At 41.5% G+C, this 22802-nt stretch overlaps 1 protein-coding gene across 3 annotated transcripts in view; it reads right to left on the bottom strand.

Moving 5' to 3' along the window:
- Positions 1-402: 402 nt before the first annotated feature.
- Positions 403-22802, bottom strand: part of SHQ1 (SHQ1, H/ACA ribonucleoprotein assembly factor) — a 39664-nt gene continuing 17264 nt past the window's right edge. For all 3 annotated transcript variants that reach the window (XM_032121305.1, XM_032121304.1, XM_032121306.1), the window contains 2 exons: positions 21271-21391; positions 403-1564 (listed from right to left, as the gene is read on the bottom strand). In XM_032121305.1, coding sequence (XP_031977196.1) covers positions 919-1564; positions 21271-21391 — 767 coding nt within the window. In that variant the 3' untranslated portion in view covers positions 403-918. The remainder of the gene's footprint in view (positions 1565-21270; positions 21392-22802) is intronic.

Raw genomic sequence — 22802 nt, 5'->3', positions numbered from 1 at the left:
AACAAACTGTATTAACCTGACTGGCTTATTTGAACATTATAAAGGCAAAAAAAGGATAAACAAGTTGGCCAAAGCTGTGGGCCAGACTAACAAAGCCAGGACTACAGAGGCCAGGTTTGCTCTCAGTCCTGTTCCAAGATGCACAAACTCTGTTGTTCCTTCATTCTGGTTCACATTACTGTGGCGGTACTGAGAGCATGTGCAGAAAGAAACATTAAATAATTGGGATTTCTGTTCTTTGAACAGCATCAGAAGTGTCCCCACATAGAAACATTTCAAAAACAGCACAAAAGAATGAATACATGCCAAAACTGAAAGAACTTACAGAAGATCTGCAGAAATAGAAACCTCTAGCTCTTAGACGTATAAGATACAACCATACAAGATACACAACATATAAGATCTTGTATTGATGGCATAGAAATTTCTTTTATTTTGTACAAAAAATACAGAATTTATATAATTTAAAATAATTTGCCATCACTATTTAAACTTATAACCATTATGTGGTTTGCTATGAAGCATTAAAAATAACAGTACAATGCCATAAACAAGTTTATACAAACATAATGAGGATATTTTTCAAGTAAATTCCAACATCTAAAAGAAATTAAAATGAGTCATTTCAGTTGTATTTGATTAGGACATCATTCTATCACTGAATAAGCTTAATGAAAACAGTTTCTAGAAGTTTATTGAAATTATACATTCTCACATCAAATATGAGGCTCTGTTGAATTGGAGGAAAATAAAAATTAACTGTGAGAGTATCATACAGTCCTATCAATTCTTTTCAAAGCAGTCTTATCCTCCAACAAAAAAGAAAAACATTTTTGTGCAGCACAGGACAGCCTTGGGACAGCTCATTACAGAACAAGCTGTGAGCTAGTGGGTCACTCTGTACTCCTGCATGGTCCTTTAGTCTTCATCTTCATTTGTGCTGCAGAGAAAAAGAAATGGATTTGGCTTGGGAGACACCTCCAAGAAATTTCCCTTCCCAGCAGCATCTTCTGAAAATCTGTCAGGCTTGGGTACAGGGTTTTCTTCTTGTTCCTGTGAAATGCAGCCTGCAGTAGCCAATCCTTCAGGCTGCTCTGAAAGTCTCATTGCAGAGTGGATTTGCATTTCTAATTCTTCTACCAGTTTTCCAGGAGTCGTGGATTGCAAGGAAACCTTTGATTTTCCATCACCGACCTCCACCGCCGAAGTGCTTGTGCCCTGCCTTAATCCATTACAGTCAATAAGTGGAGCTGTCCTCTCCTCCTGGAGCGTGCCTTGGAAAGAATTTATTTCCCCATCTTCGCTGGTCGAGGACTCCTGCTCATCTGAATCAGAGCCTTCTGTCTCAGATGATGAAGTGCTGCTGGATTCTTCAGAGTCACTTGTCTCCGACTCGGAGCAAAGCAGCTGTTGCTTGGAAACTGTGCCAGCAGCTTTTAACGCCTTCTCCTCCTCCTGTACCAGCACTGCTGCTGCTTCCAGCTCTTCCAGCTCCAGCCCCATGTGGGACTTGCTGAGCATGGTTTTCTGCAAGGACTCACACAGTGCAGCCAACTTTTTTGACCTTTAACAAAGAACAAGATATGTTATTGAACCTGACAGAACTTTCCCATTTGATAACGAGAACATGAATCTTAAACATTTCTTTCATTTGCTTGGGATGCAAACAACTTTCTTCTTCAACTCTGATTGTTACAGGAGGAAAAAATATCAGAAGGATTCATAATTACAATTATTTAGGGTAACTTTTCCCCCAAGGTTAGACAATATCCCACTGAAAGGCTTTGAGGATATTTTCAGGAAAGATCCTGCTGCTGGATGCTTCAGCCGTGCACAGTGAGGGAGATTTCAGAAGAAACCTTTTCAGGTTTGCTGTCTTTAGCTGCACACTCTGCAGCAGAGGGCTGGCTGGCTGCAGTTTATGTGCAGCAAAATGATTCTTGTTTCCTACCCTCCCAAATATATCTGTGAAATGCCTATGAACCAAGGGAATATGGCTGATTAGTGATCCCTCTCCTCCCCTCCCAGCCAGCCTGGTGCACCCACGAACACAGGAGATGTTCAATACTCTGTCTGCAGATGTACTTTACCCTTCACTTGGAATTCAGCTGAAATATAATTCAGCAGGAGGAACAGGACCATTTAGATAAATGCCCCTAATAAAGCAGACACACCACATTGGCTTCAAATCTCGGGTCCAGCCCTATCCATTTCCTCGAGTGTTGGAAGCCAGCATGTGCTTTACCAGAAAAGGGCACCACGGATTTATAAATAGAGACTAAAAAGTGAGAGAGTGCCTTGAAATGGAGGGGGGGTGAGGGCAGAGGGGAAAATGGGCATGAAAACCCAAACATACATCCTGTTTCTTGTTGTGGAGTTTTGCCTCAGACTATCAATCAGCTTTTCACCACTTCCTGCAGCAGCAGGTCTGCTATAAATCCTGCAGTAACTGACTGGGTTTCATTTCCTCTGCCAGAGCTGTGAACCTGCAAGGCACGACACACTGACACTGGAGCAGGGAGCTGGGGATGTAATACACAGCTCCTGCGAGGCAGAAGTTAAAGTGCTTGCTCTCTCACTTGAATGATTTTAAAGATCTTTATATTCTATTTCCCAGGGGGCATAATTACTCAGTATAACGTAGATGCTTCCAGGTTTTGGGTTTTTTTTGCTCCTAAAGGAATTGTATTTTTAAGTGGGGGAAGGGAAATTCAGTGCAGCTCCTTACACATTTTACAGACAGTGCAACATTTAAATGCTTTAAAAACTTGGAATAGAACACACTAAACTTCCTTAGTTCAACCCATAGCCTAGGAAACTGAGAAATAACTTTCCCAGAAGTAAAGCAACAGAAAACAATGAATATTTCTAGAATTTTCAAATCTAAAGCTAAAAATTAACTACAACATCATCCTAGCAGCCTCTAATATAAAGAAGGGTACCAAATTTTAAAGAGACATTATTCTAATGTTTTCTTTCTGGCAACTTATTTCCATTTTTTTGTCACTGACTTGCATTTTTCTCAAAAAGTTAGGGGGGATTTGAGAAATTGCCAACCTAATTTGGAACAAAGTGAGCATTCTCCCTGCTCCATCAGTAAAGAGAAAGGAAAAGAAGCCAAGTGATACATTGAGAGGTTCATGGAGCCTTGCAGGTAGGTGGGAACAAAACAAGTGGCTGCAGGGAAATCTGCTTCCTGAGCACACTGGGGAGAAGCTGATTTATACCCCGAGTCACAAGAGTTTATAACCCCTTCAGAAAGCATTTTGCTTTGCTTTTGAAACAGCCTCTTTCCTTCCTTTTAACTCTGTGCATGTGTCCCTTTCCCTGTGAGAGCTGCTCAGAACATGAAGATTCAACTCCTTTTCCTCTCCTGTTCCCTGACTGTCCACAGCCACAGGAGCTCCAAGGCTGGATGTGCCCTGTGACAGAACCCTGTTTTGTCCCCATTTTATGTGGTTCCCTTTAATTTCACTGACACCACGAGCAACTCCTCACACCCTCTGGCACAATTTCCTCTGGGGATACCCCCCAGCTCCCATTGCCTGTCTCACCCACCTGTTTTACTGCTGCCATTACAGACAGAAAAGCAATTTTCAAAGTCCTGTTTCCCCCCACACTTCCATTGACCCTGTAAATTTGCTTCCCAGTTCCATGTGTATTTTTTTTCCTTTTTCCTATTTTTGCCTATTTTTTTCTACCTCTTCATGCCTATTTCCCCTACTCCAGACTCTCAGTACTTAAAATCCTCTCTACCTCCTTCACTACTCCCTTATAATGCAGTTTATATATTAAGATACAGAAACATATCACAGAACTGCATCAAGTATTAAGGAGTTTAAGACATAATGTGCCTTTTTGGCATTAATAAATACTTTGCTGTGTCCAGGTTACCTAATGGCAAATGTTAAGGAAGAAAATACACAGTGATAAACTCATTTGACTCAACACACATTATGCTACTAAATTCAACATGGTCCTGCTGACAGGTAAAAGAACAATCTCCCTAGAGCAGTAAGTTGGTTTTTTTAACTCTTGGCCATGGGGGTTGGACTAGATGGCCTTTAAAGGTCCCTTCCAACCCTAAATATTCTGACTCTACAAAAAAGTCTCATTTCTGTTTTCTCTGTGGGTCAAATGTTTCTTCCCAACTTTCACTCTGCTCATCCAGTCTCAATCAGAATCTACAGAGCTCAACTTTGCAATATGAGACAAACTCAAAACTGTCACCTCTTGACAATTTTATACATAAACTCAAAAAACTCCACTCCCCAACTTTGCAATCTTGTATTAAAAAAAACAACCAAACAAAGAACACTTGAAGAATAAGGTTGTTTCTTTCCTGCCCCTGTGCAAGGGACTAAGAGAATTACAATTAACCATCAGTTCATCTCCTTTAAGGCAATTATCTAATTTGAAGAGAACCAAGTTTCAGGAGTGCATTTCACATCAACCTTAAGAAAAGGTGGCAGCACTCCCTGGACAAAAAGCCAGGCAAACAGCCTAAAAATCAGAGCATGGAAATGCTTTCAATGGGAGACCATGGGTCTTGGAGCTGATGGTTTTCCAAGCTGAAAGATAGGCAACAATTCAGGAAACAAAAATTAGACACCAGAAACAAGATCTCATGTATGAGAGACCTGCAGTAAACAGGCCCTGCTGTTTCCAAAATCTTTCGAGTAGTGTTTGAGAGATTAGACAGCAAATACTTTAATTTTTCAAGTATGATTAATGGAATCCATGATTACTTTAAGACATGCTCATTCAGTATGCACATTTGTGGTAATGATATCTTATTATTATGGTAATAGTGTTCTTACATAAACATGCATAATAGGTTTTAAAGGTGCTACACATGATAATTATTAGTTATCACGATGTCAGTTGCTTAAGGAAAATGTTTAATTACAGGTTAAACTGATCAGATGCATGTTTTGTTTAATGCATAGCTTTGAGGAACAGATAAGAGAAGCATCTCGGGGCTTGTCCATGTAGTCTGGAATTAAAATTCCAAGACAGAACTACAGTAATCCTTGTCTAGGCACAAGAGAGTTTCTTCAGGTGCTAGAAGAATAAAAAAAACCTTGTTCTACAGATCTTAGATTATAAAGGAGTGAAACTGGGCTGAAAAGAACAAAGACTCAAAGGAGATTTAGCAAATAAAGGGAGATGGATAAAACTCTGAGAAAAATAAAAAGAGGATTATGGCAACAGGAAAGGGAAATCATTAGAGGTTTATTGCAAAGGCCACTTGTGGCAGCATGAAGAGAAGTGATAGTGATGGGACTGACTGCAGGGCTGAGACAAGAGTGACAACCAGGGTGGGAGCAGAGCAGGACACAGCTCCAGGAAAAGCCAAACTCCTACAAGCTTCAGTTCTGCCTTCTGTTCCAGGGAGTACAGAGAGCACCAGGATCTGAAGAGTCAAGAGATCTGTTATCTCCAGAACACAGAGCTATGAGGAAGAAGTCTCACTGCAGACAGACATCAGGGATTTGATTGTTTCCAAGGAAGATTTCACATAAGCTGGAAGGGAAGACAAAAGTCAACCCTAACAGTAAAAAACAAATGCAGGGCTTGGGTGGGCAGTACATCCAGCCACAAAATCCTCTCATTTTTCCCAAATGATGAAATAAAAGAATAATTATGCTTCTGTACACTATGTCCATCAGTCAGCACTATGAAAGGAAAAAGGTTTAAACAAAGAGTGTTAATAACTCAGACCTTCCCATCTGCCTGGTACTTCCCTTACATCCAGTACTCTGGTTTTTTTAACGTAACTGCTAAAACAAAACAACTCAAAGAGAACTTGAAAATATGAAAATCAGCATTCTGCTCTTCATTGCAAATGATGATGGCACTGCATACTCAATCATAGCAGGGGAATTACAGATCTAAAACACTCTGCAGATTATTTGCAAGCATGGGAGTGAATGTTGCTGCCCAGAGAAGCTGTGGCTTCCCTGTGGGTCCCTGGAGGTGTCCAAGGCCAGGCTGGATGCAGCTTGGAGAAACCTGGGATAGTGGAAGGTGTCCCTGGTTGAAACTGGCTGATCTTCTTTAAGGTTCCTTCCTGCCCAAACCATTCCATGATTCTATGAGAGAGTCACGCTGGCAACACAACCTCCCAAAGCTGGAGTCAGTAACATCCAGCTGTGGAATGAAAAGTGACTTTGCACAGGCACAAGCTCCAGCTTGCTTTTGTTTTTGTAAACAATAGGAGGATTATTTCTACTGCCTCATCAATTTGGCTTTGCATTCACAGATGTGTACAAACATCCCCTGTTCTGAAGTACTCAGTGTAAACAAGGTGTAAGACATGGCAAAACCCAGCAGAATCACCTTGCTATCTCCCCGGGCTCAGTCCCAGCCAAGTGACAGCACAGAGCTGCTGACATATCGAGCTGCTCTTGCCCTGGCACAGCAGAAAAGGAACCAAACATGGGACCCTCAGTATCACAAACGTTGACAGCAGCTCTGCTGGCCAGCCTGGTGTTTGAACGCGACCTAACCGATCTTGGAACTAACTAAAGATCATGCTGCTCCCATGTGGTTAGGGCCCACTCAGTGTTCCAGTGGGAATCAGTCCTCCATGCCAGCAAGACTCGGCTCCACAGGGCTGACAAGCCCCGTTTTAGAGTGTGAAACACTTTCCATTAATTATCTTTACGCCTTGCAGGCAAGATAAACAAGTCTCAGAGGCAGCAGAGACTTCAAGCGCAGACGTGCCTTTGGAGCGGCGTGGCTTCCACCAGGGATGAACACGGGGCTGTGTCCCTGCCAAGCAGCTGGCCCTGGTGGGCCTGCAGCTCCCTGGGATGCGTTCAAACACAAACCAGCAGCACGCTGTGCCACTCAGCAGGGCTGACAGACACAGAAAGGGCAGTTATTTAACTTATCTCCACTCAGCAGGAGCTCTGGACACACAGGATCCATCTAATAGTAAAGCTGCTGTGTTAAGCAAAAGGCTTCCTGTCTGCTGCATCACAAGAGCCTCAATTTTATCTCTTTAACATACAAGAAGTTACCAAGTTTAAAGAGAAAGCATCAGGCTATGTTTACACTACCTTTCTTCACAAGGCCTGGCAAAACTCAAACTTAGGAGAGAAAGTTTCACAGACAACATCTTTCTTTGATAAAACGGATAAGATACCAAGCAATACAACCAGACAAGTATCCCCACTTTAAATGTGTTCCAAATTACATACCTGGCAGCACTGCTCACAATTTCCCACAATTATTCATTTAGCCAGAGGCACTGTAAGTATTAAGACAATTCTAGAGTTAATATTATCTCAGACATCACCAGATATTATCCCAGAGTCTCAGCAGTTCAGATACAGAGTGTGCAAATTTACTATCTGTGGGACATTGAAATGTCAGTTAAACTATAAGGAATAATGGAATTTTCTGCCCTGCCACCAGGCTGGTTGAGGACAGGCTGCAATAGGACATCCCTGGTATTTCTGCAGGGTCTGTCACCAGTGAATAAAAGGGCACCTGCAAAGGGACAGCCTCTCCACACCTTTCAGATGGTCTCATTTTCCCCCTGCCCACAGTGGATCTTGCTGGATTCCATCCATCACTGTCTTCCAGCCCAAGCCATATCTGCCCAGACATCAGGGGTGTGAAGAGACATTGTTCAATGTCCAGTCGCCTGATAATGCCAAATGAACTCCCCACAGGAACTCTGTCACGATCCTGATGGAAATTAATATCCCTATGGCAGTAAGCCTACAGCTCAAGTTCTCTCAAAGCAGAAGGCTCAACAAGTTACAGCCACACATGAAAGCAAAAGATAAGAAAGTAAGCTCATACAAGAATGACACAGCTGGCAAAGCACCCAACTAGTCCATCAAGAAGAAAATAAACTGTTCTTTGCTCTAAAATTCAGATGCAGCTTCTATCTAGCCCCAAACAGCTACTGGAGCAACCAAACTGGTCATCTTTGGGGAAAGCTTGAAGCTGATAGTTAACTGAGATCACCCTGGTCACTGATCAGCACATTCTGAGAGCCAGGCGTGGAGGATAAAGCAGAGGAAAGGCACATTCTTGAATGGCTGTAACAGAACTTAAAACTTCAGGGGTTTAGCACAAAAGTAGCACAATTCCTTCAGAAAGGCAACTAAAAATGAGAAACATCCCTCCATACCTGATATGCACTTTCAAGCAGCTTGAAAGAAAAAAATATGATTGAATTCTTATGATACAGAATTGACAGACAATTTGATTTTAATAAAATATTCAAGACATGAAAGAGCCTGAGTTTGATCAGCCCTGACTGGTGAGACACAGGAGCAATAAGGATGATGGCACTGAATACTAAAGCAGAACTCATTAATGCAGAAACAGCTCAAGTCAACAGGCACAAAATTGCATAAATGGTCCAACAATGAGGTTATATCACAAAACCCCTCCAGTTCAGGAAAAGAACCCTCACAAATGGACATTTAGGTACAATAATAAGAAACTCATCACACTAAAGGCACCATCCATTTGCCCAAACCACTCTTTAAAAAGTCATGGGTTACAGAAGGACTTGAGCCTCAAAATCTGCCTGCAGACAAGAGACTAAGGCTCAATTACGCCTTTTAGAGTGTATTTTATAGCATCTCACATATTTCACCATTTATTATTTCACTTTCAAGGTTATTTATAATGAGTGCTTCAATTATACACCAGTCAGTGACCTCCAATCATAGTGAAATTGCTTTGAAAAAGCAAGTCCAGGAGCAGGGAACAAAAATACTCCAAGGGAAGTTCTGAAGGAAATTCAGAGCAGAAAGTAATCTTGGTAAATGTTAACAGATAGTGCCACCCACTTGGCCCGTCATGCACACTGCTGTATTACAGACCAGGACAACAACTAACTTTACACTGTTTTTATTGCTAAAGTACCTTCCTACACACTTCTACCCCAATTCTCCACAAGTTTGGGGAATCTGGGCACAAATTTTATTTCATGCAGATCTGGGAACACAACTATTCCTTTTAAGCTAAAACTTAAAGCACAACAATACTACCATGAAGGTTAAGGCGTGAACTGGAAAATACACACAGCACCTGAACCACAGGGCAGTCCTTTCACAGCAACAAAAGGCCCTAATTCAGAAGAGCACAGAAAATATTCCTTTATAATCATCAGAAAAGTGAATGTGTAACATCTACTAAATTCCTTCCCAGCCTTTTTTAGCTGGTTAGCTCATCATACCCTACCTCGCTTAGGAGGTCTGAAAGAATCACAGAAGAGGTCATACAATTAACAGAGATAAACACAAACAGCACCATCCAACAGTTTCATGTGCTCAGTTTATTATACACTTTTATAGTAAGAGGCAGAGGCCATAAATAACTCCATTAAAATCTCATTGGCTCTGATCAATGAGTACAGGAGATAATGGAAGAATGTTAGTAAAGGAAAAACAGAATCATTTTCTTCAGGACTCAGGTAAAAATTGACCTAAACTTTAACTAATCTTCAACCTTATCTGCAGCAAAAGAAAGACAGATGAGTGTAAACACAACAGCAAAAACACAACATTTGTTCACAGGAATTAGTTCTAGATTAACCACTGTTTTCATAGGAAAGAAACAAACCATCTCCCCAACTTCTAGAGTCAGTGCTCAAAAAAAAGGTGCTCAGTCTGTGTAAGATCTTTTATGCAACTGCAGGTAGGAATTCATGCTTTCTATCTCTCAAGATGATGGACTCTGATTTTTTTGCCTAAATAACCTAGCTTTACACAGTTACACTGTCTATGTCCATACTGACCATTAATCATTTCCTTTCTAACAACTCCTGGAAACATCAGGCAACTTCATCAAATTTAAGAGCAAGTAGAATTTAAGGATCTTTAAACTCCTACATATTTCATGAAAATAAGCAAAGGGATAAATAATGAGCCTCCTGGGACAAGGCTGGCAGGACACAGCTATTATGTCTTGTCTTAGTAGGAGGCCAGGGCAGGCACCCACCAGCCAGCTGATCCCTGCTAATTCCAGCTGTGGATGTGCCTGGGAGGTGTCAAAATTACGTGGGGAAGGGACAAGAGCACAAGGCTTGGGTTGGGAAGTTTATCAAGTCTTTTTTCCTCCTTCCCTCACAATCTCAGACAAACCAGAGACTGGAACAGCCTTCCCTGCACAACAAATCTTCACTGCAAACAGGAAAACCACACCGCAAAAAAAGGAAGCACTGGGTTCAAAAAAGTCTGGAAAATGCATCTCCCCATGAGTAAGATGCCCCTACTTCAAATGGACAGGATCAGAAAAGCAGAAATGAAGCATGAAGAAACTACTCTGGACATGAGAACCCCCCTTCTGTGCAGGTGACAGAACACAGCCCTGCGCCATAAACAACGGCTGATGGAGAGAATCCAGCGGGCTTAAGGGGAACATAAAATGCTTTAATCTTGGAATTCTGGCTTTCAAAGGGCATTATGTGGATTCCGAAACCAAGAGAGTGATGTACTTACACTGCAATCCAACTGGCAGTCTTGTAAACATGAACTGCTATCTGCATAGCTCAAAGTATTACAGTTTGTTAACCATAAATCAAATATAAAACATAGCACCATCATTTCAATTTAAGTGACTTCTTTTATGTTAATAAGTCTGAATGTTTCAAGTGACTTTCCCCCATATTTACTCTGTAATTCCACAGTGCTTCTTTCATAATGAATCTAAATACTGCATGAGCTGAACTTCACATTTATAAATATTTTAAAAAAAGATGAAGCTTTCCAGTATAACATCTTACTTTCATTACTTGGTCTTTTTGATAAGTTGAAACCAAACAGATCATGGATTATAAAAGAAATCAAGTACAGCTTACTTATATAGATGATATTATGAAAATATTCATAAGAGGAAACAGACTTGGAATTAACATTGGACTATAAAAAGAAACTGAAGAGTATTTATATGTTTTAAGAATAGTTCAACGGAGCTTTGTTGCCAAAATAGCTCCAGTAAGTTGCAGCCAGTCCCAACATCTGATAATGGCACAGCTTCCAAAATAATATATGATAAACACAAACAATGAAAGATGAATTGGTAACTCACCACAAAACAGATGCAGAGAAAGAAAGATTATATAAAACAATAGCAGTATTGGCTGTGTTACAGAAATGGAACGCTGACAACTGTTCTGTATTAGCCCCATCTCCCTCAAGTTTCTTTGCTGCCATTATCTAGAACTTGGTCTTCACCATCATTGCTGGTGATCTAGGAGAAAGCTCTTCTCATGCTGCAAATTACACAATTTGTGTTAAAGTATGGGAATGAAAGGTACACACAGCAGGGCAGAAAATGTGAATTTTAGTGTCAGGATAATGCTAGCAAAGGCCTGTATTACAAAAATAACAACAGTGGCAGGGAACAGGCTTAAAGGCACAATTACAAATATGACTCCAACACGATTCTACCCCTCTGCAATGGAGTTTATCCCCCAAACAACACAGTGGGGTTGATCAGAGTTTAACTCTTCCAGTGCTCCATTGCTTCTGACACCCGGAGCACTTGAAGGGAAAACACTACCTGCAGCCTTCTCAACTCAGTCCATTCTCAACTCACACAGTCTGAACAGAAGACACCAAACCTAAGCATCTTGCAAATTCCTGGCAGAAACGCAGATTTTCCCAAGGGCCTAAAGTGAGCAGCCTGCTCCCAGCTCCTCCCACACACCCCCTGTTGTGTTTGGGCACCTGTTACCAGCTGCTCCGGGGCATGACTGCACAAGGGGGGATGGTTTTAAACTGCAGCAAGGTCGAGTTAGATTAGATATAAGAAGTTTTTACCAACGAGGGTGATAAAACACTGGAATAGGTTGCCCAGAGAAGCTGTGGCTGCCCCATCCTTGGAAATATTCAAGGCCAGGTTGGACAGGGCTTGGAGCAACCTGACCAAGTTGAAGATGGCCCTGCTCATTGCAGGGCCTCTAAAGGTCCCTCCCAACCCAAACTGTTCCATGAGTCCATGATCATGCCTCAGAGAAATTATTATATTATTATTATTATGCTAGCTGCTGAGCAGATTGGAAACAAACCAGGAAGATGTTCCCAAGCCTGCAGCTCAGCTTCCCCCCCTTAGACCAGAGCTGCACATTCCACCTGCTCCAAAAGGCAACGGCTGCAGCAGCTCATCCTTCCCCTCATCAAACCAGAAATCCACTCAGCTGAGCTGTGCTGACTGAAAAGACACGACACAGATCACTGACCCTTCTGCAGGCACATAGGAACTGCCTCCCAACAACTTTGGAAAATCAAAGCAGTAGCCTGAGGGGGGAAAAAATGGCTTTCTTCTTTGCCTTCTCTGCCCACAGCAAGGTGCATTCAGACACAGCCTGAAGGAATCTGAGCTATAGAAAAGCAATGGAATAAATAGGAAAAAACAAGAGAGGGCAGGAGAGCAAAAACATCAAAGGAAACTGCAGCTAGCAGCTGGAAGGAGAGATTAAATCCCTTGTTAAAAATCCATGTTTTACAGGGCTTGCTAAAACATACATGAGGGGGAATTTCTGGTATTATACACACCTGTCTATCACTCTTTTGAGCCCTCAGGGCAGTGTTTTGCCTTAAGGCTCTTAAGTCAGTGTATTATATTAGCTGTGTATTGTTATTTACAAGTGCTCTGTGTGCACCTCCTGCTTTACAGACAGGAGTGACAGCTCAGGCCCTAAACAAGATGCAGCACCCAAGGAGAGGCACTGGCAGCTCGTGATGGCAGCAAACAGAAATTGTATTAAAAACATGCATCAAAACAGTGAAAGAGGAGACACACAGAATGTGCCTGCAAATTAGTAGTTATTATTTTTAAATCCAAGAATTGTGATCCAAGGTATAAGAACAGATGACTTGGGATGAAAATAAATAAATTTGGGTTTTCTAGCAACAGTCAATGTAAGCTTTGATAAACTGGTAAAGTCCTACCTAAGTTTTAAGGAAAATGATAGGATTTCCTGCTTTAGTAGCATAATAAACTGCTCAGAATCTCCAATACTTTCTGCACCAGACCCAGAGCTTGGGGCTGAATCACAAGGTGTTCATCTGAGCTGTGCAATTTTGATAGAAAACAAGTAAGACTGTACAGAGTTACCCAACAACACAGAGAGAATGAGTCAACTCAATTACTTTTCACTAAAAAGTATAGGAAAATGTGAGAACTTACTGCTGTTTGAATTTTTCCTGTTCAAATAGACTGTGATGCATGATTTGTTTTTTTGGTTATAAAACTTAATGGCTAAAACCTGCAATCTTTGTCACATCATACTTGTAGACAAGTCCTAATCAACCTTTAATTTTCTTACCAATGAACTCCTGGGTTTGTTTGCTGTCTTGGCTTAACACAGGTCACTCAGGCATTTACATTCATGAAGCATTTTCCCCCGTAATCCTCTCCATTTTTCAACATCTTTTTGAACAAGCACTAGAATCAGTGTTTTAACAGTCTTAAAATGATGCATTTTAAGGTCATGCCACTTCCTTCTTCTAAATGATACTACTCTGCTTCTTCAGCTCAAGTGTACTCACTCTCTCACCTGCTCAGGTTCAAACTGTTCTCAAGCATGACCCAACCTATTTTTCTGAAGCTGTTGCCCTCAGCTGTCTTTTATTCTCCAATCCATAACTGTGCTCTACAAGCTTTTACTGAGTGTGTCATTTTAGACTTGCTTGTATTAAAATGCACATTGTTCAAATAAGCACTTATGGCCAGTCGGGGGCAGCCTGTGCAATTCATTTTATACCTTTAAATAAATAACATTTAATGCCACAAAAAAATTTCTAACAAGACACATATATTTTCTTACAGATTTTTAAATATGCATAAAATGAATCTCAAAGAGACCATTTCAATTAGCTACTCCCATTATTGGTAAGAGCAGCTGGTGCAGCTCAAAGTTAATTCAGCACTCCAGGCCACCAAGGAAGTGAATGGGAAGCAAAGCCAGCACAGCATGAGTACTCCAAGCAGGCAGCAAACAGTGCTGCACACTGAACTGGCTGCCAGCAGTAGTAATGCCAGCTTGTAAAACCTGCTAAGAAGGAATTACAGTAATTGGGGATTGTAGTCATGAGCTACAATATTGGGGATTGTAGTCCTGAGCTCCTGCAGCAAGTCCGGACAGGACAGTCAGGGTGCAGCCCGAGAAACCCCAGCTGCCTCACTTGTGCTCAAGGTGTGATCACAAGCAGCACCAAGGTTTTGGGGTTTGCCCTTGTACCTGCATGGCTCTTTTCAAACCAAAGAGCAAAGGAAAGAATAGCTTTCAAATTAAAACTCTGCTAAATAGGAGTTGCTTTTGTTTTGCAGGGAGTGAGGGCAGAGAATTACCTGGCTTCAGTGCATCCAGAATGACAGTATCATTAAAAAGGATATCATCAAAAATATAAACCTCTCACTATAAAACAGATCAAATTAAGGAATTCTGTGATGGGGTCATTATTCTACCTGATAAGTAAACACAACTGGCTACAGAAGAGCATACACTAAAAGCACATGCTAATGGCAAAGCTGCTTTCAAAGCAGCACCATGAAAGCAATTTGGCTTTTCTCTGCACCACACACTTCAAAAACTGAGTTTTTTATCAAACCTGAAATTACTGCAGCCTCCACTAAACTAAGGCTGACACGGGCAGCAATGAAGGTAAAGTCAAACCCAAACCCTGCCAGAGCAGGGAACAGCTGCCCATGACCCTGTAACACACATGAAACACAATACCATGAGGGGCATTTTCCCTCACGCCTCAACGGGATGAAGTGCTTTAAACATGCTGTACAAATCAGATTAATCCCACAGAGCCAAGAGGCAGGATTTTCATCCAGAATATATTACTGCCTATGCCTTTGTTCTTTGGAATCACGGCTGCTGGATCCAGGAGGTTAACAGCTGAAAATTAGCATATTCCTGTAACATTTGAGAATGCTTTAAAGCACGAATTCATTTTTATTATGTGTTAACACATTCCCTCTTCCCCCCATCACAAATCAAAAATTTAATAAACTAACATTAGCAGTGCACCATTTGAAAACCTTTTAGGACAGTTTTATTCCTGAATGCTCCTGCCTGAAATCAGTATTTTCACAGGAGAGGTGCAGAGCCTGCAAGAGTAACTCCATTTACTCCTCATTTAGTAGGACAGTCCTGAGTTTCAAAGGTTACAGTTAAACCCTTCCTAGGAACATGAAAATGCCATAAAGGTAAAATAGAACTTCATGAGTATGGGCAGGTTTAGATGGGATATTGAGAAGAAATCCTTCCCTGGGAGGGTGGGCAGGCCCTGGCACAGGGTGCCCAGAGCAGCTGGGGCTGCCCCTGGATCCCTGACAGTGCCCAAGGCCAGGCTGGACATTGGGGCTTGGAGCAGCCTGGGACAGTGGAAGGTGCCCCTGCCCATGGCAGGGGTGGCACTGGATGAGCTTTAAGGCCCCTTCCAGCCCAAACCATTCTATTAATCTATGAATATCAACCCTACAAGCAGCAAAAAAGCAAATACCAAAATACTTTCAAAAGCCTGGCTTGTGTCTTTTCAAGTATTTTGAGCTTTACAAAATCCCAAAACACTAAAGTAAACAAAAATGCCACGAAGAAACAGCTGCCAAAATGGCAGAATCAAGATCTTTTTACATACTTTGAATCATTTTTCAAAGTTTTACAGATTTTAGCAAATAATAACCAAACCAAATTTCTTCAGTTTGCAGATAAATGATCCACTTCACAAATTATTTTAATATACCATCAGAATGTATGTTAAAATTCTATTTACATTCATTGAAAGATCATATTTGACTACAGAAACTTAAACATGTTTGTATGTTACAAACCATTTTCCCAAATCTAGCAAAAGCCTGAAGTAAAACCAATGCAATGGACAGAAACTACAATACTTTAAGGTTGAGTTCTTTACTCCCTTGTGCACTTTAGGATCTGACATGATGCAGGCAGTAAAAATCCTTTTTCTCACAAATCTTCTTTTTCCTCATACTCCTGGACTCCTTCATGCCTTTGCAGCATCAGGCCTTAACACTTCAGGGCAACATTACACTGTATTGATTAAACAAGGGAGTCAGAAAACCTGGGGAAAAGAAAAGGGGGGCTGAACAATCACAGTCGATCTCATCACCTCCGTGACATGCTGTGAATGTAATTAATCCTACATTTATTTAGGGGAAATTCAGATCCTACACATCAAGCAGCAACTCCCTGCTGGCTTCAGAGCGGGTAATTATGGTGTAACAAGGACTAGGCTTCGATTGTAAGGAAGAGATGAAAGGGAAAACAGACCTACGAGGCCAACCCACCTTTCAGGGGCTGTCTCACCTGCAAACCAGGAGAGGCAAATATGACACGCTCAAGGATATCTGCCTTTAATTTAGTTAGTTCCAATAAAGACAGCAGCTTCTACAGAGACTGTAAAAATGCCACCAGGAATCTTGGTTTTTACTGTAAATCAAGGAGTCCATGCTCGAACTGGCATGTTACACCTACAGTCACCAAAATTAGCAACATTACATTTGTCTCAGGGTGCAGAGCACGTATTTGTGAAGGATAACAAAGCAAGTTGCAGATACAGTTCCACAGAACACAGCAAGGCAATTTAACAGCTCATCTGTCTTAGCTCGCAGCTCTCCTTCACTGCACGTGTTGAAGCTATTACAAAATACAACACAAACAATACTTTTTATAATTTTATGTTAAGTTAAAAAGTAGAAAAATAGTGATAATGAAAACTGTACATGGGATCAAACATTCTCCTGCGCACCTCATACCCATAAAACTATAAAACTGTGAGAAGCAAGCAACTGTACAACAGCCAGGCTGGATGGATGAGTAACCTGGTCTTGTGGAAGCGTCCCTGCCCACAGCAGGAGGTTGGAACCTGATGATCTTTACAGTCCCCTCCAATGCAAACCATTCTGTGATTCTATACTCAGTGCACTAAACCCTGGAAAACTGCCAGGAACACTCACAGCTTCACCTCCAGTTCAGGTACACAGAAAATACACATTTACCAATATTAAAGTGGTACATGTTTAAAGTTAAATATCCATGTAAATATTAGGTAAAAATATTTTAAATTGCCATGGGCTGGAGCTGTTCCCTCAAGCAGGGATGCACAACTGCCTGTACTGCCTGTCTGGCCAAGGACTTGAAGGAAGCTGTTCAGCCTCTCACCCATGTCATGGCCAGCAGGCACACATGTGCAACAGCAGCCAAAAAACACCATGTGAATAGGGCCTGGCACAAAGGGGAACACAAAACACTGGAGAAAGACATCAGGCCACACAAAGGAACCTCAGCACAGCAAGAGACAGTGGGTAAACTATTCTGACTTCTACAAAGGACACAACTCCTGTGGGGTCACAGACAGACTCCTGACTGAGGGAGAAAAAGCTCTCCTGCAAGAAATGCACACCTGGATTCCCCTGGTCCCAGCTGCCCATATTGCAGCCATCAACCAACCAGTGGTTTCCCCAAAAACCCTTCTCCTCTCCCTCATCCCCTTCTGCTTAAAGGAAGGTGTGAAAGATGGAAAAAACTGCAGACTTAGAACACACGTTCAGTTCTAATTTCACCTCGGAGAGACTGCCATACGTATCAGAGTGGCTTGTAAAAAGCTCGGACCTAAAGAACAAAAGCATGCAAACCAGGCAAATTAAATTTAATTTTATTATGGAAATGAAAGCAATAACAGAAGTGACAGCAGGGTGGATGATAAGCTCACTTAGCAGGGGGATCAAATGAAGTGATGACATGTCATTATGACCTCAGGGGTTAAAGATGCAATTTTCCATCTGGCTGCATCTGGCTTTTCAACAGAAATGTTGACACCACCTGCTGAGATTTACCACAAGCTGCCTCCATAGGTCTTTGTCAAGCTTTTGTTACCCAGGTTAACATTTACTTTTCCCTCTTTTCTGATAAGTTTGGCTGAGCAACATGCTCCCTTTCTTCAAAACCTAACAACACTTAGAAGGATTTACATGCCCCTTTACACAATGGATGGAATTATTAATAGTCAGTTCACAAGCAGCCTGAAGGGAAATACTAGGAACCTAGAAAGCAGGTAAAACTAGCTTTAAGATTGCCAACAGGAAGAGAAAATTTTAACTATGCTTGCTACTATCTTGCATTGTCTAAGACATTTGAGAATCTACTTTTCTCTCAGTAACAGGTGCCTGAATAAAGTAATTTTTCTGGAAACAAACAAACAAATCCTCAGAATTCCAGGCCTAGCTTGTACTCCCCATCCTCAGCTGACTATTAGCCACCTGTGTTTTATTCAGCATCATCATTTCCAATTCCAGATACACTGTGCTTAAAATAAATCAGCTTTTGCCAGCCCAGTGACACATTCACTTATTCATCTAATTTACCCACAGCCAAACTATGATCTCAAACCAAATTTATAATCAGCTATTGACACACTGCTGGCTATAAGGTTTTTGTTTCCACATGGAATATTTAAAAGCTAGTACCTACCAGGGGTGTTTCTCTTCATCTGGAATGGGACTGTGTGCTCTCTATCAGTGGATATATGCATTATGGTTTTGCCAGTGCCAAACTTTCTTCCTAAATCCAGAGATCTCTGCTAGCACAGGTGAGCTGAAGAGCTTGTTTCCAGCTGGTTTTAAACTGCCCAAATTCTTCACTAACAAGGACCTACAGTCTGTTTTAACTGTTTAAACAAAGAGGGCTCAGCCTCCACCAGGAATTTGTTACTTACAGGGAAAGGGGAGAAGAAAAGGAAAACCTTCCATGGATTTTGAGAGTGTTCTCAGCCACAAAAGGACAGGAGGAAATGGAGACAAAGGAAGTTAATGAAGCCTGTATGGAGCAAATAATAGCTAAGAAACAAAACAAGGGAAGTATCCAGACTGACTGGTGGTAGAAATAACTCTAACACTCAAAGACCACCACAATAACATCTATAAATACCTTCCCCTCCCAAAACTCTTCCACCACAACAGCAGTTATAGAATCACAGAAGGGTTTGGGTGGGAAGGGACCTTAAAGCTCATCTCCATCCATCCCCTGCCCTGGGCAGGGACACCTTCCACTATCCCAGACTGCTCCAAGCCCCATCCAACCTGGCCTTGGACACTGCCAGGGATGGAGCAGCCACAGCTGCTCCGGGCACCCTGTGCCAGTGCTTCAGAGGGAATTAATTACCAGAGGGATGTCACAACCCTTCTGCCCCTGGAAGGGAAGATGCAGCACCCTCCTCTCCAGGTGCCTCACCTTGGGGAGCTGGGACCCCTTGCCTTGAACAGACAAATCACCACCCTGTCAGGGTATGTTCTGGAGTGACAAGTGAGCTTAGTTGCTCCCTTCCACATAAAGGAACAAAACCAAGTGTTCCCATTCCCTTCGCACTTGCTGAACTTCAAACACTGCTGAACTGCACAGCAATGACTGCAGCATATGCTTAAATGCTGTCCTGATTTAGGCCTAAAAATAGGACTGGGTTCTGCAGCTCCTCTCTCTCTCTCTTGCTCCCCTAATGACAGACAGCTATTGTGCCATGTCTCTCTGACAATAAGATAGCTTAATTGCCCTCTTTCCAGCAGCTGTCAGTTCTGCTTAACTGGGACATAATGTGAGAGTCTGGGAGGAAATGTGTTAATCTATCAGTCACTTATAGCTACTGTGCATTTTCCTGGGCTGGATTTAAAGAAAACTGGGTTTTATGACTAACTTGCTAGACATTATATTCATTGATATGGGCAGCAGAGGTATTACTGCTTAATGACTCATTTCTTTGTGAAAGACCCATGAAATAACTTTCTCCTTTATTTACTGCACTTTTTCAACTCAACTTCAACCTGAATTTCCCCACACTTGGTGAATTTCCCACACATTTAAGGCGTGGTTGAAAAAAGCCTCCTCAAATATGACAGTGTAAAATAAACCGGCTGTTTCAGGAATTCATTAGGATTGATGAATCAAAACATTTGGAAACACCTGTAATTGCTTTAAAGTACTTTATATATTGTTACCTATAGGAACAGAGTCACTGAAAGCACACACAGAATAAGAATCAACATCTACAACACATAATAAACAGCTATGAACTGAAGCTCTTTAATTCTCCAAGAAGTACTGCTAAAGTCACACCTAAACATGCAGCCTGTGCAGGCTGACTCAATTCTCTGTCTCATTCCCCTTTCTGATCCTGATTATTGGCAAATTCCCTCTATATCCCCTTCACTGTCTTGTGCACTTCAGTTATTTTATCCCCCACAGTCTCTCGTTAAATACAAAGACTATTTTAGCCACTGGTTTAGGAGTCTGCCTTGCTGTATTAACAAATAAGACAATGCCATTTTTTGTGTGTATATTAGTCATGCCTGTTCCAACTCACACCTTCTTTTGTGGGCCTTCAGAGAAGGCTGTGAAGACATAAAAAGGAAGGAAAAGTAATACAAAAGCTGTATGAAAAACAGAATAAATCTGACAAGAACAATATAAAGCTTAGTAAGATTTGAACATGCAGCTTGCTTTAATCATTTAATCCACTTCCCACTGTTTTCCTACTGATACCTTTGGTTTTAAGCCACTAGAACATGCTGGTATTCCAACCAGTCTGGCTGCAAACTTCCCAAAACTCTGGAAATAAGCCATGCTGATTCCTTTAAAAGAACACAGGTGAGACACACAACTGCAGGGATTTTGTCTGGAGGTGGCAGAGTCCCTCCTTCCTCTCTAGTAGTGGCAGCCAAAGCTTCCCACACTGCCAGGGAGAGCTGCAGCAGCAGGAGCGCAGAGCACATGGAGATTTGTGACACTTGTTCTGGTGTTAATAATCAATTGGTGCAACTGCTACAGCCCATAAATCAATGTTCCATACAGCTGGGAATGCTCTGCATGTGCTGTCAATTTTGACCTAGAAGCTCCTTCCAACCTTTACCCTGAAGTTACATAAGAGCTGCATAAACATTTCTCTTCCTAAGAAAGATCACAGTGTAATGAGAATTCCCCAGAATTTGTTTTTTCCCCCCAAAACCTCAATTAATATATTAATGAAAATTCACATTTTTATTTCAAATGCAATTCCTTCCTCCCTCCCTCCTCCAGTGATGTCACTGCATTTAAAAAGTGTACTGAATGTCTTTGCTTCTGTATCAAGAATTGCTGGACAGACACTGTTACTAAACAAAAAAAATTTATCATATTCCTGTGTATAGGAGACAATTTATTTTACTGACACTTGTTCATAGATGAAGTATGCTAAAAACATCTCCCACATCACTAACTGCTGAAGAACTTACTTGACTTTCTGGATCCAGATGCAATAGTCCGTAATGAAGAGATCATTAAGGATGTAGGCAGGGTCACTCTCCATAAAAATCTTGTGAATGTCCAGCAGACACTTCAAAACTGCAGCTTTTCCTGGAAATAGATTTTTATTTTTGTAATTCACAAAAAATCATAATGGATCATCTTTATCATCTCACATCTGAGGGTTTAGTAACCACAGTATCCACGACCACCTTGGAAACTGGGGTTGATTCACAGGCTGGGAACAGCAGCACTGTAACTGTGTCCTTCAGTATCCACATCCCTGGGCATGGGAGCCTCTGGATTCAGCAGGAATCTCTGCAAGACCAAAGGCTGCAGGCCCAGTCATGCGTGTAATTCTCCACAGCTGAAGCAGCCCCTTCCCCCAGCTTTTCCACTGCACCAAGCTCTGCTGGCCCAAACTTTGGCACAGCCAGGGCACTGAATTTAAAAAGAAAAGCAAGCTGGAAAGTACCTCACAAATAACAAGAAGTTCTGCCACATCATCTCTCTTAAGAGGAGCATTTTTCCCTTTATGCCTACACCAGTACCAGTGCTGGAAAATAATAAGGTTGGGAACACACAGCTCACAGCAGGGTCAAGCACATGGAATTGTGTGAGGCAATGTAGTGATTACCTAACAGCAGCCCAGGGCCTGGAATTAGGGAGAACTTTTCCTACTTCTGCTAGTTACAGAATAGTTCAGCAAAATGAAAGAAAAAACTCACTTCAGGCTCAGGAAGGAGCCATTTGACACACAGTCAATAAATACAGTAAAAGATAAAAAATGTGAGCTTTCTCATTCCACAATCAGAAAGCTTTCTGTTGTCAGTTTGGTTTTTCCTTCATATGCATCCATCCAATTAGCTGGAATCCCCTCCCTTAGTTTTCTGATGACTAAGCTGCTAAAGGGTTAAGAACTGGAAACCTTAAAAAAAATTATTTTCACCATTCATTTAATGGTGGGGGTAAAAAACCCACATTCAAATGAAAACAGCCACCACTGCAAATGGAATCTAATAACCCTCTCCCAAGAGGCTGGCTCCTCCTAGGCTATGAAACCTGAACAGGGATGAAATTACATTTTACAGATTTAGAGAGGAGAGGGGAAAAAGAAAAAAAAAAAAAAAAGAAACAAAAAAGATCAGCACTCCCCCTGCTGTTCAAGCACAAAATTTGTTTGCTTATTTGTAAGTAATCCCATGCTGAAAAAATACAGCCAGAGAATGAAAGTTAAGAGTGAGGAAGATGGCAATAAGGAGAAGGAATGTGGAGAGCAAAATGCCATGGCAAACAGAACAAAAAAACCTCACTAGCAGGAAACCAACTAAGTCAGCAAAGAAAACATAAAATCCCAAATATAACTAATAACTTTTAAATTGTATCCCCATCAGTGCTTGTCAAACATCACTATTTTGACTAAAAGGAAGCATGCTCTTTTACAAAGAAATGATGTGTGGAATTAAAATTTTGCTGATTTTTTCAGGTTCCAGCTGTCAAGCTGTCAGCCCAACCCATTTCC

This window comes from Corvus moneduloides, chromosome 11 (assembly GCF_009650955.1).
Source record: "Corvus moneduloides isolate bCorMon1 chromosome 11, bCorMon1.pri, whole genome shotgun sequence".
Taxonomy (NCBI): domain Eukaryota; kingdom Metazoa; phylum Chordata; class Aves; order Passeriformes; family Corvidae; genus Corvus; species Corvus moneduloides.
Note: the sequence above shows the minus strand (reverse complement) of the source record. Positions and strands in the feature narration are given on the sequence as shown.